We start from the raw sequence: 17,086 nt of genomic DNA, 5'->3' as shown, positions 1-17,086 counted from the left end.
ATTATATGTTCTTTCTTAGATCTATGCACTGATGGAAATGAGGTGAATGACTTGCAGTAAAGATCGATACATCCATCGGAAACTAACGTGGAAGATTTTGATCCTTATTATCACCGGAAGATGCAGCATTTTTTTATTTTGTTTACTTTAAATGAAAACTCGTCGCCTCCTTGAAAATACAAGGGATCAAGGTTCCTGTTACACAGTGTTTACTGTATAGGTGCGTCCTCCGCTGCCATTGAGAGGGCGCCATGTTTACATTTTAAAGTCCCGCTCAACTGGACTCAGAACGGTGACATTTTCAGTTTGGATGCACATGTGGACGACAAGTGTGTGTGTGTGTGTGTGTGTATATATACACACAGTACACGAGGAAGCAAAACAGAGGTACTCCATGCTTATTAATTGTAATTATATACATTATCTGTAAGAAAAGAGGAACTGTGAACACATCACATCTCTGCAAGTTGTTGAATATCATATTGTGTTTTCTATGAAAAAAAAAAAAAACCCTGATATGTAAATGTTTATTCCTAAAAGTACAGCGCATAAAATAACAAGGTCATTTGTTTAAAGGGACTATTACATTTGTTTCACCTCATGTGAGGTTAAAGGGCATCGCACATCTACGCTTCACATCCTCATCGATTTAAAAAAAAAAAAAGGGAAATCATCGAGATAAAGGACACGAGTCAGGAAACGTGCTTTCTTGCAGAGGTTGGCGACTTGGGCCCATGGCGCTGTAGAATCTTTGGTGGTTGGATTCGAGTCTTTATGCTAAACTACGCCAAAAAAAGCTGTGAACATCCAGAGGATACAGAAGAAGAAGAAGACCTACATCTCCAAACACGCCATGAAGAACACTGGCATTCATTTGATGTGTGCTTAAGATAGAAGTGGCCTTAAATGTGGACGTTAAATGAGTTTCTCGCAGATATCATGTAACAGTGTGATGTCAGGTTTAAAAATGTAAATATATTCTTTTATGAGAAGATAATATCACCACATAAATAGTTTCCACAGTATTACCAGAGCAACTCAGGTTTATGAAGCGATGTAATCCTGTGAGAGTTCATTCTGAATAATCAGGGCCAGGTGAAGATGCATTTACTTTTATTATCCCAATATATTAATTTTGTTCGATATCAACATAAAAGCTAAATCAATCAATATATAATATGTGTGTGAAGTGTTTTCTGTCTGTCGAGAAGTTGACATTAATTGAGGTCATCAATAAAATATTCTAGTTGTCACCACAAATACTCGAAAGTAATCGTTACCTTTTATGCAAAAAGTAAAAAACTGGTTTGGACAAAAACGTCCAAAATTTGACAAAAACATAATATACTATGTCATCCAAAATTTTACAAAAACGTCATATTATATACTGTTTAGTATTTACTAAACAGTATAAGAGTAAAACGTCGTACTATACTATGTCGTCCAAAATTTGAGCAAAACGTCATAATATACTATGTCGTCCAAAATGTGGCAATTTTTTTGAAAAAAAAATGTTGGTCCAAAAGTTATTTGCGAGATAGTGGAGTGTATTAACAATGTGGGACAGTGAGTGGCCTCTAGTTCACATTTCATCTATGTGCAATGTTGGTGTACTGTTGCATTTGAAACGTTTTGCACGACACAGCCACTTGTTACTCGTCTGGGTTCAGTTCCCAGGAGATAGAGGCTCACTGTTCCTGCACTAATGCTCACATGTGGTAAACAAAGCAAATGTGTAAAGTGGGGCAGATCTTATCGTAGCCCTCTGAGGACCAGTGGTGTGAATATGTAGGCTGCCTAGACCAGATTAAAGTGGCATAATAACCACTTGACTGGAGTGACACATTCATCACATTCATGTGGCTGCAAGTTAACCTTCTGCTGCTGCCAACACGGCTACACATAAAAAATCTGAGTGTTTTCTTAATTTCATTTAAATGTAAATCAGTGAAATCAATGAACACAAAAGGTAATCAATTAATTCACCGTTAATATAAATATATTTATTTTCGTTCATATTTCCCCATAAAACTGGACAGTCTTAAACACTCAATGTGTGGGTTTCATGACATCTAGTGGTGAGGATGCAGACTACAGGTAACACAAATCTGCCTCCTCTGTAAAGTTATTAAATTGCTTCCACTAGATTTGACTGAATCCTACACATTGGAACTTTAGGTTATGAAAACTGGAGCTGGGTGCCCCCTGCTTGTTTTTAAAAGAATCTCTGGATCTGCAAAGTAAAAAAAAAACTAAATCATTCCGCCCAATCCTAGGTATAACAGCGGTACAGTTTAAAAAGAAAGAGATTGCACAATAATAGTCAGTCAGCTACCTAAAAAGAGCATTTTTGTTGCACATTAATGCCACGCAGATGACTCTGTGAAGTCAGGCTACATTTTGGGACATCATTTCTCTGTGAGTCCGCTGGTGAGTGCGAAGGTTGCTCCTCTGAGAAAAACACTTGCCGCAAACTTCGCACGTGTACGGTTTCTCTCCCGTGTGAATCCGCTCATGTATCTCCAGATGGCTGACGCGATCGAAGCTCTTCCCGCAGAACGGGCAGATGAACCACTTCTCCTTGATGCGGTGACTCGCCATAGCTTTATGAAACTCGGGGTCGTTCAAGAGGAATAATCTGCTGTCCGAGTTAAAAGCAGACATGTTTTTAGTCTGTGCTTGTTTCTCCGAGAGGAATCTGATGGACAGTCCTCTCTCTGGGAGATTTATTGCTTCTAAAGGATTTATTGCTTGACTTGGCTGACCCTGGGTGAAAGTCAAAGAAGGCATCGATTTGCTCGATGCACCTTGTCCACTGTCTCTCGTGAATCTGTCGGAATATGCCGTCTCTGCCGAGCTGTCATAAATGTCCAAGGCATTTTGAATGAGCAGGATTTCCGAGTCCAGACTTTGTGACAGCTGCTTTGGTTCAAAAAGGCAGTCCGAGGTGTCGTTAGTGTCGCTGTCCCCCACTAAGACGGACGTCCACTGCTGGCCCTCTCTTTCTTCCAGGTCCCCAGCAGGTTGCTGGTTAGTGTCCATCTCATGGTGACCAGCTCCATCGTTACCACTACTATCAGAGTCTTCCATTTGCTCCACGATTTGGACGTCGTCCTCGTCTTCAAGTTTGACTATTAAGTCTTCATCGTCTGTGTCGTCCCTAATGCAATGGTCAGACCTGAGCTGCTCACACTGCTTCTCTTCTATCTGAGCAGCAGCAGGTGGTTGTGGTGGTTGTGGTGGTGTGTGGTTTGCTGGGATGTCCACCTTCTCTCTGACACTTGCATCAGAACACAATGTCTGAACTGAATCTATGAGGAGTCCTGAAATAACAGCAATAAGCAGATATCCAGTTAAAAACTTTATTTATCTTGACATAGATCCCTTAAAATACAGGGCAGTACTACTGTTTATTCAATATCAAAACAACAAAAACATCATATTATGTAAATCTATCTATCTATCTATCTATCTATCTATCTATCTATCTATCTATCTATCTATCTATCTATCTATCTATCTATCTATCTATCTATCTATCTAGTGTGTGTGTTTTTTGTGACTTAATGGATGTTTATGCTGCTTTTGAGTGTTGGAAATGGTGAGAAATAACACTAACTGCTCTTTATTTGTTTGCAATTTAGCGGTCATATTTACCATCACCAGTAGGCGGCAGTAGTTTGTTGTGATGCTCCCTCTTCGAAGAAGATGACGACGATGATGATGATGATGATGTGGGAAGGTTTGTAGTTTGAGTCTGAGGCAGAACAGTCAGCCGCTCGTTTTCCATCAGCATCAACTTTTTGTTCAGGGCCTCGATCTCGCTCTGTCTGCGGCGGAGCTCGGCCTGGAAGAGGGCGAAGCCGTCCTCCCACACTCTGCTGATCTCCAACACTGCGGCTTTAGCTAGCGTCTCCATGATAGAGGTTAACTTGCTCTGAAAAGCCACACAGCTGGCCATGTTTACCCCCCCAGCAGCAGCGGTTCCGTGCCTCTGCTGCCTGTGGCGACGTGAGCACACGCACAACTGACACAGCGCGTCAGCGAAAATCACTCAGAAGTCACCGTTTCCACGGTGGAGTTTCCACATTAGCGTTGTTGTTAAAGGAGAAAAACATGGAAGTGTAATACAATAGCAACCGGAAACGGGGCGTGGTCACACGTTGACGGTGGACATACGGTGTGAGCAACAGGACAAAATTAGTCAATGCGAGACTTGAGTTAATAATTTGCTTTACTACTTTTCTTTTATTTCATGGATGACAATAATCATAAATATATTTTAGCATTAAAGATAACATTTTGGTTTAGAGCTTGTTGAAATGTTCATATTTGCTTTGTTTAATCCTGAATGTGATTTGAGTTCATATCACCACCCAAAATAAATAATTTATTTCTTGGGCCTACATAAACTACATCCTCAGAAAAATCATCATCTAATCAGTTCTTTATTTTGTGAATTATGCTGCTCAAATATTGATTGACTGAAAAAAAAATACAAGGAACGAAATTCACCAAGTCTGAGAAACATGTGTTGTTGTTTTTTTGTTGTTGCTATATTTGGTTTAGATATTACTGTCTAAAGTAAGTAAGCATATTTTATTTTAAAATTATTGAATGTGGAAAGGTAAAATACCAACTCTTGATTGTGATGAGTGCTGCCTATTTTTTTCCACTAGATGGTGCTGTTGTTCTATGTGAGTACTCCTTTTTGAGGAATTACACCGTTATCTGTGTGTCAGCAGATTGTCACTGGTAAGTGACTTTAATTTTCAAAGAATGTGCATCTGTTTTAAAATATAAACAGTATTGAATTATATTAGATGTATACATTGCATTGAAATCACATGCCTATGTATCACATATAGACCAATAATTCCTACAAATCTGTCACTGTAGCCTATTTTAGTCATTCATAAATCTCACAATGCTTTTATCCATTTAAGTCATCTTTCCAACGAAATCCACAATTCCACATTCAAGTTTGCAACTTAAATCCACAATAAAGAAGTTTTTAAATAACTTTTCTTTTCTCTTTGGAAATATATTTTATTTTGTAAAAGTCAACAGTTCAGTTCACGCGCACCCAGAGAGGCGTACTCTTATTGGCTCTCTGACCCTTCGATCAAACGTGGGCGGGGTCGGTTGAAGAGGGCAGTGGGAGCGAAACGACGACGGTGCTGTCAAACACCAACAACCGTCAGAAATAATATCCCTGGCACTACGAAACACAGAGGGGAGCTCTTCTATGCGAACACGGACGACTTTTCTGTCAGAATTCAACACTATGGGAACGCGTACTTTTCCTCCGTCGCCACTGAAAACTTCTTCTTGTGTGTGTTAGTTGTAGTAGAGTGAGTCTCATGCTAATGTCTGTCGCCGTTAGCTCTTGGCTTGGGTCGAGTTTGTTGACAAACTAGCCTCTCGGCTAGTCGCGGAGCTAGCCGCGTTGCAAACTTTGTCGCTCAGTGGTTAACCTCTCTGGTTTGCGATAAATACTTTCTGACACAAGCATGGGAACCAACTGTTGTTTTTGCACACGTCGCTTTGAAACGAAAGCAGGTAGGTTCAAAACTTTAACCAAGAGTTAACTTTTATCACTTAAGTGTTTTTTGTTATTGTGTTTAATACCTGTATAATGTACTAATTATTCATACACTTTTTTATTACTTGTGACTATCACAGAGCAGCATTGTCCAGCATTGTCCATGGCATATAATATATCAGATAATGGGTATTTTTTTTCCCAACGGTGTCCGCACCATGTACTTGTTCATTACTTAAACCCTTGAAGAATGACAGGTATGCAAAGGCTCGCATATCATGGCCGTTTATCAGGTTGAGATGATCAGATAAGAGGCTATTCATTTTTATTGAATGTGACCTTGCTCAAATACTTGACAGAGATTGGGCTTATAGGAGAACCATGATTATGTAATAACTTTGCATGCAGAAATAATGAATAGATGGAGTCATATACAGTGTGTTTACAAGACGTTAAAATAATATCTAAATAGTTATGGGTTGTTCATTTTCCTTCATTCAAACACACACACAACCAAGTGATTGCCCCTCAAACACATTTACACTCCATTGAATGCTATTGCACATCAAAAGGCGCTCCCAAACTTGCTCAGCCTATCATTATAACATCACTTAAGTTTTTGATTTATTGTTGACATTTTCTATTAGTCTGTAATCGACTGGGACACAGCTGGAGAGTGAAGCCCCCGATCTGCTGGTAAAACATTTGGCCTGAAGCTGCTCTGGAGATGTCCCATCTGTTTTGGAGTAGCAACAGGCCACATTTTAAAGACCAGAAAAAAAAAAAAAAAAGACCGCCTTTTAAAATTTCACCCTTTTCCATGTGTAGTCTCTTTAGTGTGGTGTGTTAAGTACATGCCTTTTGGACATGTAGGCAACACGGTATAGTTAGGAAATAAATATAGAAACGCTGGTGGCTTGCCCTCATATTTTTTCTTCTAATCATTTGCCTCAGAAAATATATACATATAACTGTAGTGTACTATGTGATATATATATATTTTTTTTTTCAGTGGTTTCAATTAATTTTATAGTGTGGCTAACGTTTTTATCCTTTATCCTTGTAATTGGGCTGCTTGTTGTCAGTGAATCATGGTGAATGGTGTCTATTTTTCGTGTTTACAGCAGAAGTGGGTGTAAAAATTCTTTTTGGTGGTTAGTACACTGGTTTAGACTGGAAGTATCATTCCAAATGAACACTGGTTAACTTTTGACTCACCCACTGCAGCTTTCTAGAATAATGAAGTTCCTTAAGATCATTTGCATGGCTGACATTTTAGTGTAGGAAGTTTATGTTTAGTCTGCATCAGCTGCTGCTCTGGACACTGATGTGGGTGTATGGGAACAGGCGCTTGCATAGTTGAATCAATGGCCAATTTTACTTACTGGCCTATTATTGACTCCCCACATGCCAAATAAATACGTTGATGAAATGTGTCTCAGTTCTTTCTCAGCCTGGCACTCATGACTTGTATTGTTTTAGGACATTAACCTAAACTTTTGTAGTACCAGTATATCAGCGAGGCAGAAAATGAAGTGCCATTGGAGAGAAAGAAGAAATAGGAGAAAGAAAAGCCTTTTAAGGATGTATCTCAGTAACTTGCAAAGGGTCTACTGTCTATGATGTAATACTAACAGACCAAATCAGAATCTGGCTGTGTCATCCCAGTGCTGTTTTTAGGATCCAAACTTATGGGCTTTTGTTTCTCTTAAATTTGAATTAAAATGTACCTGTTTTATATCAACCTCTTACTTTTAGCCACACTTCCCCATGTCCTACATGTACATTCTCTAATAATGTCCACACTGAATTATATTACTCTCAGTGAAAACGATGGCACGCGTTGTCGCATTAAAAGCAGTACTGTGAAGTCTGAGTCAAAATAAATGATGGATGCGCTTGTCTTTACCACCAGCTTTGTCAAAGGTCATCTCTCTTCACTCATTCTGCATCATCCATTACCTAGAGGGTACTTACTTAATTAAATACACAGGCTGTTCTTCATTGGCTGTTAATCAATTTTGTTTTAAATTGATGGGGGATTTTCAGCAGAGGGACAAGGAATGTGTTTTTCAATTTATTTGTATCTACTTTTTCTGCCTTCTGTCACAATTTGCAAGATATATCTATAACCAGACATGTTTCATCAGTCCAGAAAAAAATCCCTGTAGCCTCAAGCACTCCTAAAAGTTAGATATGAAAGCCACATTGTTTACAAGTATAAAGAGCTCTAACCACAGACTTCCTTTCCTGTTCCCCTTTGTACCCTGCTGATTTTGTTTTGGATGGCAGAAAGGTCCGGGACCTGAGCAATTCTTTGGCTAATCTCCCATATTTGGACAATCGGCCCCTATTACAGCCATTATATTTGGGTCTGTTGAGCAATAATGGTTTGTCTCATCCATCCTAATGCAAGAGCCGGTCTTCTGTCACAGCTGCTTCAAAATACCTAAACCTTTCTCCTACTGCATATGTGTGTGACATGAATATTAATTGACTTTTCACATCTTAATCTCAAACTAATGAAACATTTTTTCATCATTTTTCTTAGGTCTCCAAGGATTTACCACACATTTGTCAAATATGTGAAGTCTCACTCATCCTGGTGGACTCGTGGTGGGAAACGTCTTTGACCCAGTCTGGTCAAAAGTGCTGTCGTGGAACGATTGGCACCATTAAAACTGTCTAGTCCTCTTGTCATGTGGGTACATTACAGACGAAGGCTCATATCACCCTCACTGGTATCGCCATCTTTCACATCGCCATGGATCGGAATAAAAGAAATTCCATTGCCGGGTTCCCTACAAGACCTGAACGCCTCAATGAGGACAGGGATACTGTCGGAGGGGTAGGGGTGTGCGAGGTGGGCATGGGCCCGACACCACAGGTCAGTCTTTATTTTTTAACACATAATATACATTTATTCGCTGATGCAGAACATACGTTACATCATACATGGTTTACAAGTTTAGCAAGATCCATCAGTGTCACTGTAATGACAGTAAAAACAATCTGATCAAGTACAACAGGCAGATGTTGTGGTGTGCCATGAATCCTAAACCCATAAATACACTATTGAGTACTACTGAACTCATTGATTGACCCCCACGTTTGATTTTGCTCAGTTGAAGCACAATGTTAAGTCATTTTGCATACATAAGAAAATTGTGATTAAATTTAAGACGAGAGAGTGTTAGATTATTCGAGATTGGATTATGGGTTTGTGGCTATGTCGTCCAAGTTTCTCCATCAACCATTTCACAGTTCCCCCATCTGTGTCTGTGCTGTGCAAATTACAAAATGAAGGGGCAGCAGCGCTAATGAACACTAATGGTTGAACAAATAATGATAGGATGGTAGGATTTGAAGGGTTGAGTGCTTTGCTGGGTTGCCAAACACAAAAACAAGTAATCCGTCTCTTATTTAATGTGTTGTCCCCGACTTATCTGTGTTGTTAAGTATGTGCTTATTTCTGTCTGTCAAGACTGGGGAAAAAATGTACGCTGGTACAAATCAGTCTTTATATCTATTGTTGAGTCCTTTTAGACTTTGTCCCACTTACATGCAACACTATCTGTCTGTCTCTATCTTATTTTGCTGCACAAACAAGCAAATTATAGCAGTGGTCCTTGAGCATGCACTGTGGCGTGTTTTTACCAGTCTGTGCATATCTTTGTCAGGTGGGCAGGGTGTGGCCATCATCCTACAGAGCCCTCATTAGTGCCTTCTCCCGTCTGACACGCCTTGATGACTTCACCTGTGAGTGGATTGGCTCTGGATTCTTCTCTGATGTCTTTAAGGTGGGTGGAGAGCAGTTATTACTTTCCTTTTTATGGACCCTGAAGATATTTTTTTCCTCGTTCCTTTTGCTTCTTCAGTCTGTTTGCCTTCTTATCTTGTTTGACTTCTTCTTCTGCCTGTTTTAATGTGTCTAGACGTGTACCCATCTGACTTAAGGATTTATATCTTTTTCCCTTGTACGTGACAGAATTCATGCTTTTGTTGAATGCATTTTATGTCTGGTTCAGGATAAGCACGAACTTGTTGATCATGCCTCTGATACACGTATAGTGAATACGCTAACCCCCCAAAGTCTTTTTACATTTGATTTGACTCGTTACGTTGATTTGCTCAATTTGTCAAAGAGTGAACATTTCCGAGTGATCTTGGTCTTCACTCCTGGACATTTTTAGGTCGTTAGTTTCAGCTGGTTCAAAGACATGAATTAAGTACGGGGTTGTTCACCCTGTTACTCAGTCCCCTCCCCCTACAGGCATGTGAATGGGACTCACTCACACAAGTGCATTTGGCACCATTAGAGTAGTTTTGCCTGATTACTCCCTCTTTATCAACATCAGCCAGCAAAGAAATTACATTTTCTCATTGGTGATATTATCAAGGGCATCATGACAGCGTGGAATCAGTACATGGCTCGTTGTAACTGAGTGGTTGTATGGCCAACCCCTTCAGTAAGGAATTAGGCTGCTCTTTTGCTAAATAAATGACACTGACTAATAGACTAATCATTTTTAAGTGGTTTTGGTGTAACTTGTTGTGATAGGAGGACAAGTTGAGCTTTGAACGATTAACACCAGTGTGTACACGCAGGGCTGACCTGTTGTTTAAGGGTTAAAGAGCCAGTGTTTAACATTAAGGAGGGTTTATTGGCAGAAATTCAATGTACTACCCATACATGCACTTGTATTGTACACATTTTCAAACATTTGTTTGGTTTTCATAGCCTTAGAAGAAGTCTTTTTATGTACTTTAGGCGAAGACCTTGCTTTACGGAGAGGCTGTGTTTTGCACAAATATGTTTAAACACAGAAGAACAACATCTCTGCTATGTGAAGGCCACTGAAGATTTGTGACGCTTTGGGCAAAGGAAGCGTTTGTTACTATCTACATTCTCACCATCATTAATTGTACACACTGGATCTTTAGAAAACAGAATGAAATTGTGGATTAAGGACATGTGGTATTTTGAAAATAATGGCCTAGAGGATTTTAAATGACATCAAACTGGGCTCCATCGCATTATATTTTGTATGTCTTTCTATTTTTCACGTCACTCTGTGTATTTTGGAAGTTGAATATGACCTTCGCATTGGATTCATGAACTGGAGTGACTTTCATTCTCTATTGTGCCTGTAACTTTTGGCCTTATTGATGTAATGTTGATGCATTGGCTACTTTTGGGTGTTTTGCATTTGGTTTGGAAGATCTGAAGGCTCTGTGTTGGAAGCAAATGAAGGCATTTTTAAGTTCACATTTATTTTCTGAAAAGCACCCCACTGTGGAGATTCGTCATCCACTGCAAAAGAGAACTACAGACCATAAAAAGTAACCTGCGGTTTCAGTTATTGATATCCACATGTACTACATTAGACAAAACACTTAAGTATGTTATACACTATTTACCAAAGCAGGAAAACCACACAAAGGTTGTAAGTTGTTCTGTATGTCTCGTCTGCAGGCTAAAATATGAGCAAATGATCACATAAAAGCTCATTCTCAGTGTTTATTCAAAGTGGAATCTATTCGACATTTCCAGCGTCCTACATGAATGCTGCCACTTAACCGCGATTCATCTCGCTCTCCTGTAGCGCAGAGGAGAAAGCGGCATAGTGATGAAGAGCACAGTGAGGTTCAAAGGCATGAAAGAGGTGAAGGAGGAGAGAAAAAAAGCTTCTGATGGTTGAAAGGGATAAATATGGGGGTTTAAGTGGAGGCTTTCGGAGGTAATTGAGTATAAGGGATGGTGGCAGACACGGGCTGGAGTGGAGTTCTGAGAAAAGGTTTTTTTTAGAGTTTGGGTATGATTTCTATAAAAGTGCAGAGGTGAAATGACATAGGTGATTCTGCAGGGGTGGATAGGGGAACACGTGAGTAAGATGCGAAAGAGATGTGGAGTGTGATTTGGGGATGATGGTTTGCTTGAGGACACTGTGTGAGGAGGAGGAGAAAGAGGGGGATCAGGAATAAACCGAATGGGGGGATGTGAAGACTCAGAAATAGGGGGTTGGAGGAGGATAGACGGATGTGGGGGAGGAGGCCTTCAGGGGAGTGGCCATCTGTTGTTTCTGCTGTCCTGTGGTGGAGACTGTCGGCTCTCGCAGCCAGGCCCCTTCCTTTGAACTTGAACACAGAGATTTTTGTGTCTGTATGTATGAGATGCAGAGGCACTGGAGTCCCCCTAAATGAAAAAGACACACTCCACCATCCTTTATAAACATCATACAATGTATACTGTAGTTATTGTTGATAAATGAATATACCACTTCTGCCCCATGGCAACATATCTTACTGATTTTCATCAATACCTCCTATGTACCCCATACTGACTAGTCCCAGCTGTCAATTCTCTTTGCTGCTGTAAGTAATATTACCCTCCACTGTGTCACCACTGTGCTGTGGCTGTGATGATGGGAGATGGTCATGTGAACAATGGCTCTCCATTGTTAGCACATGATGAAAAGCTTCCCTCTGTTATAGTTGATATGATTGACAGGCTACCATATTCCCATAGAAGGATTATTCTCTAACATTAGAATCATCTGTCATGTTTTTTTTTCCTCAAATGGCACAGTCATGTTCTTGCTTTCCATAACTAGGCATATCACTATTGCACATTTACAGCATTGAAACCATATATGTATGTATGTTATATAGTGATCATGTTGTATAACTGAGACCATAAATTCTCATACTGATGTGACAGTCAGCATTCTGAAGGATTCATTGTTTGAAGCTGCTGGTCATGTGTGAATAGACTCACCGTGCTAAAGGTTAATGACCTTCTCTCAGGTCCTAATGTGTGTAAGCGTTTAAAAGTTTTGGAAATCATTGTAAGTGTACATTAATTTACTCTTTTTAAGGACTGGAAAAGAACTGCATCATAATCTAAATGATCTTTTCATCTGTCAGGAAGTGACTAAACAAGTGTAGGACGGTAGATGAGTCGCAGCAGCTTGCGCTACTTACTGTGGTTTGCAGGTTTATATTTCCTATTTGCATGAGTATGTGCAGGGGAACTCAAATACTTGATAGTTTTGTTTTGAGTTGTGGCCTCTCTGAAACCCCAAGTGAGAAGGTCACCTTTCTATTTTTATAGAGGTGGTGGGTGCATTAAGAAAAAATCCATGTTGGGCTCTTGGTTTTTATAATATAATAATAATGAAAAAAAAGCCCCAATACAGAGATTGAGCTCTAACAGCTCCTTTGAAAACTGTAAAATCTTTGAATTTCAGTTCACCCCTTAACAAATATTACAGCTTGTTCCTACTCAAATTGGTATTATCTAGTATATTTCAGGGTTATTTGCCACCCTTTACCTACCCAGTACCTTTAAGACACTTTTTTATAATCTCAGGGATTTATGTTCGGCTTGACTGGAACCTTCAACTGGAAATTTGCTCCAAGTCGGCGATGAATCCAGTCACCAGAGCCAATCAGAGTCCAGGAAGAGGGAATAGTGGCTGAAACACCCAAAGATATGCTCACCCCATCTCTGGGAAGATGCCAGGAGAGTTTCATGTCAAGTCTTGGCTGGCGGTGCAAATTGAGCGAATCCCTGTTAATCCAATCCAATCAACTTTATTTGTAAAGCACAACCACAAAACAACCACAGTGGACCAAAGTGCTGTACATAATAATTAATAAGACACAATAAATGAAAGGCATGGAAGCTCACATGAGGTGGGAAAATACGTCTAAATCAACTAAAATAAATTAAAAGACGTAAAAACATGGATACAAATGTGGATAGAAACCACCATTAAAACAGATCAAATAAAATAAATAAATCAAAAATAACATCGACAACTTAGAAAGTGTCAAAGGCAAAGAAGACACGGTCCCCTCTGAGCCGTCTGAGTGAGTAAGACTAAGCAATGAAGGATAGAGCAGAGCAGAAAGTGAGCAAGTTAGTGAAATACCAGGTAACTTCTGAAAATATGTCACTATGAACAGAGTTAGCTTTAGCATTAGCCACTAGGTGAGTATTCACAGGTTGTGGTTTATTAATGTGAATGAATACGAATGACACGGATAACTTGATGTAAAAAAAAACCCAACAATTGCTTTCCATTCTGTGTGATCACACCACAGCATGAGACCAACACTGATTTATATCAGAGAAGACTGTCTTGAGACATAGAATGGGGCTAAAATAGGCCTGGTATCACCAGTCAGTGGCGCCTCCTGGTGCAGGATCGTGTAGCATGTGATCTCTGTCGCTGGTCGCTAATGTAGTGTGAGCTCAAAGCAACTGCAAAAGCTCCCGATCACATAACAGCATGTGCTGTGTAGAGGGGAATGGACAGTAGTCCTCCGACTTTTGAAAGGGACTGTGAAAGGGACAGACACATGTATAATCAATGTACAGACGAAGGGATACCGATCAATGGATGGACTAATGGGTGTATGGGCGATGATGGATGGTGATTCTGCTGCCATCAGTGTCAAACCGACATCTCAGTGCACAATAACACAACATTGATTGTGCAGTTATGGACTGACACATTAAATATCATGGATGGTCAGCTATGACTGACCTAATTTTTCACTTCTCTTTTTTATTCCGTCCTCCTATTCTTCTCCTTTATGCTTGAGTCACATGTTTTATTGCTCGTAACCATCAGAGCAAAACTGTGTTTTTAATCTTCTCAATGACTTATCTGTTTTTACACAAGCTGAGAAGTCTTTGTATCCAGTTAAATATAGTTTCTTTAAGTACACTTCAGACATTGCAGTTGACCATTGTTCAGTTGTATTGGACAGTATTTACAGCATGTTGAAATGTGCCCTCGTTGTTTGTGTGCTTTACAGGTCCATCATCGCGTGTCAGACCAAGTCATGGCTCTGAAGATGAACAAGCTCAGTAGCAACAGAGCCAACATGCTGAAAGAGGTTCAACTCATGAACCGGCTTTCACATCCAAATGTGCTCAGGTTGGTAACTGAATTATTGCTTTGTTCAAAGGGGGTTATTATAAAAACCACCAGGCACTAGCTTGACTTAGGTGTTCTTATTAATTATTGCATTATCAGGTATAACATGAGCTACTTTGTATAACCCAAATAGCCCTATTTCTAATTGTTAACAGTCAAATCTACAAGGTTGTGTTTGTGTATCCACTGGCATAATGGTTTATTAATCATATGCTAAGAATAAGTCAGAAAAAGATCACTATCTTAAACTCACAATGGGCTTATTTTAAGGTTTAAGGTCACTCTGGAACTTCTTGTAATAACGAGTAATTCGCATTTGTGACGTTACATATTAGTAATTTCCTGGAACACTTGGTTCGGCCTTTAATATGTGTTAGATTTATTCTCTCGCAATGATCTCACTGCTTTTACCTCTTCTCTCACTTGAGTCTGTGGTTGTGACCTGTTTCCTCTGGGTTTGGTGAGAAACTGTGTCAAACACACAGCCTATTAACAATGGATTTTCAAGACTACCAGCTCCCGTTAGGGCTGGAGTAGATGCCCAGTGGCTAGGAAGCAAGGAGAACTCTCTCTGTCACAAGGGAACAAGTTGACATCATTATTTGTATTTTTTTGGGCTGTCAAACAAATAAAAATAATGTAATAGTTACGCGATTAATCACATAGTTTCATCTTAATACTAATGCTTGCAATAATATAGCCATATTGATGTAAAATCACTTTTATTATTTCAATTCAGATACTCTTGTTTAATAGCATCCTTAATAGCTTTTCTTAAGCAACAGATGGAACATGTCTGCACGTACATGACCATACTTAACAGCCATCAAGGCAAGCTGTTAATTAGAGGTGAGATTAAATGCTGCATAAAGACCATATAGCCTATTTCATCACGATACCCACCGCGCAGTGATTCTGATATTTGTTCAAACCGATGTTCGTGCAGTAGAGGAATTTTGTATTTAGTCAATTTATTGCAAACATGCATGAGCAGTGCGGACAGGTTTCAGTCTTGAGAGCAGCGCTTCGTCCAGTTCATGCAAAGAACATATCTGGTCTCTCTCTCTCTCTAAACGTTTGTCTCACACTGTCAGTGTAGGTTCAAACAGTACCATCACCTTGTCACACTTTAATATGCTTGTGTAATATGAACCCAAAAGATCACTGAGATCTTAAGTATACATTCAGTGAGAAGCACCTGAGACCAGATTTTCTTTTTTTTCACATTCAAACCTAAATGAAAACCTGCTTTGTTCTCTCGTGGCTTTATGGGATGAATTTCTCTGCTCTATCGAATCGTTCGTGTTTTTCTCTCTGTAAAAAAACCCCACTTTCTGTTCATGAGATTGAGTGTTTTCTTTTGAACATGCACATACATGCATAAATACCTAACACACACACACACATGCGCAGTATGTTTTACAATGCCATCTTTGTTGAGCACGCCTCGAGGATTGTGCGTCTGTCTGTGTGTTAACAAGCAGGCACTGAGGGGTTCATTGTTAGCTAAAATCCAACACGGACCCATAAAGTTGACCTTTTCATTGCCTCGAGAATTATGAGGGTGTCAGTGCTGCTTGTGTATGAAGTTGGTTTATATGTCTCTCTGTGCACACACACAAACATCATATTCCTTTTGGTTGAAGGAGACAACAAAAAACTAAATGTACTTGTAGGGAAAACAAAGCATGTTTCCTCATTTCTAAAAAGACTGTTGAAATCCATAGGCAAGGTGGAAGGAGTGGGGTGGGAAAACTGCCATTATCCTCCTGTTTACTGACAGTCTCGCATTAATCACGTGTCTGGTCTTGCTCAGAGGAATTTTTAAGGTTTTTCCTCTCGAAAATTTTCTTCATCCCCTCCCTGTTTGCTTCCAGCAGAGAAGGCCATAAAAGAGTTTTATTATGATGTTTCTACACTGTTTGAGTTTAAATTACTCTATAGAACAGGCGATTGAGTCCAGAGAAAATACTGTACATACTGTGTGTCAAGTGGTTTCTCTTAATTTCAAAGACCTGTCTGTGTGGCCGCCTTCATGTGCTGATGTAATCCTTTTTTATGTAAATCTAACAAATGTCCTGTCGCGTTTAACAACTCCTTCATTTTGCATATCTTTTGTGCTCCTGTAGGTTCAAGGGAGTGTGTGTCCACGAGGGCCAGCTTCACGCTCTGACGGAGGTACATCTCACACACACACACACGCACACACACACACAATTTGACATTAAAGCTTCTCACAATGACATGTGAGAACACAGTGTTTCTGCTGATGATGAAAGGTGGTTCCTGCTATTTTCGGGTGAAACATCGCATCATCTTTAAACACAACACGTTTGCACACGCCACTCTGTAATTGTGCGAAACCAAAACTGAGTGATGTTGTGTGTTTGCACAATAACACTTAGGCTGCGTATGTCTGTGTGAGGGAGACCGAGGAATGGAGAATTTGATATAGGCGGTTAATAAAATTCCCCAGAGGTGCTTAATGTGACAGCAATGCACCATTAGGGTTTCAGTGAGCAATGCTTTCTACTTGCACACAGTCTATATTTATCCTGCGTATGTGTAACTGTGTATTTGTTTTTGTGTC

General features: G+C 39.8%; 2 protein-coding genes across 2 annotated transcripts in view; one reads left to right on the top strand and one right to left on the bottom strand.

Annotated features, from left to right (window-relative positions):
• Positions 1-2,118: 2,118 nt before the first annotated feature.
• LOC310926736 (uncharacterized protein) lies at positions 2,119-3,961 on the bottom strand (the record flags this gene model as incomplete). The annotated part of the gene is made up of 2 exons (XM_083888923.1): positions 2,119-3,323; positions 3,658-3,961. The coding sequence occupies 2 exons, from the start codon at positions 3,959-3,961 to the stop codon at positions 2,389-2,391; spliced, it is 1,239 nt and encodes a 412-aa protein (XP_083745049.1). The 3' UTR covers positions 2,119-2,388.
• Positions 3,962-5,194: 1,233 nt separating this feature from the next.
• The window catches only part of tesk2 (testis associated actin remodelling kinase 2), a 28,599-nt gene continuing 16,707 nt past the window's right edge, over positions 5,195-17,086 (top strand). Inside the window, exons 1-5 of the mRNA XM_083890266.1 lie at positions 5,195-5,562; positions 8,097-8,432; positions 9,226-9,345; positions 14,375-14,496; positions 16,626-16,674. Coding sequence (XP_083746392.1) covers positions 8,310-8,432; positions 9,226-9,345; positions 14,375-14,496; positions 16,626-16,674 — 414 coding nt within the window. The 5' untranslated portion in view covers positions 5,195-5,562; positions 8,097-8,309. The remainder of the gene's footprint in view (positions 5,563-8,096; positions 8,433-9,225; positions 9,346-14,374; positions 14,497-16,625; positions 16,675-17,086) is intronic.

This window comes from Microchirus variegatus (genome assembly GCF_963457635.1).
Source record: "Microchirus variegatus genome assembly, chromosome: 5".
Taxonomy (NCBI): Eukaryota; Metazoa; Chordata; class Actinopteri; order Pleuronectiformes; family Soleidae; genus Microchirus; species Microchirus variegatus.
The sequence above is the reverse complement of the archived record's forward strand: the minus strand, read 5'-3'. Positions and strand labels throughout refer to the sequence as shown.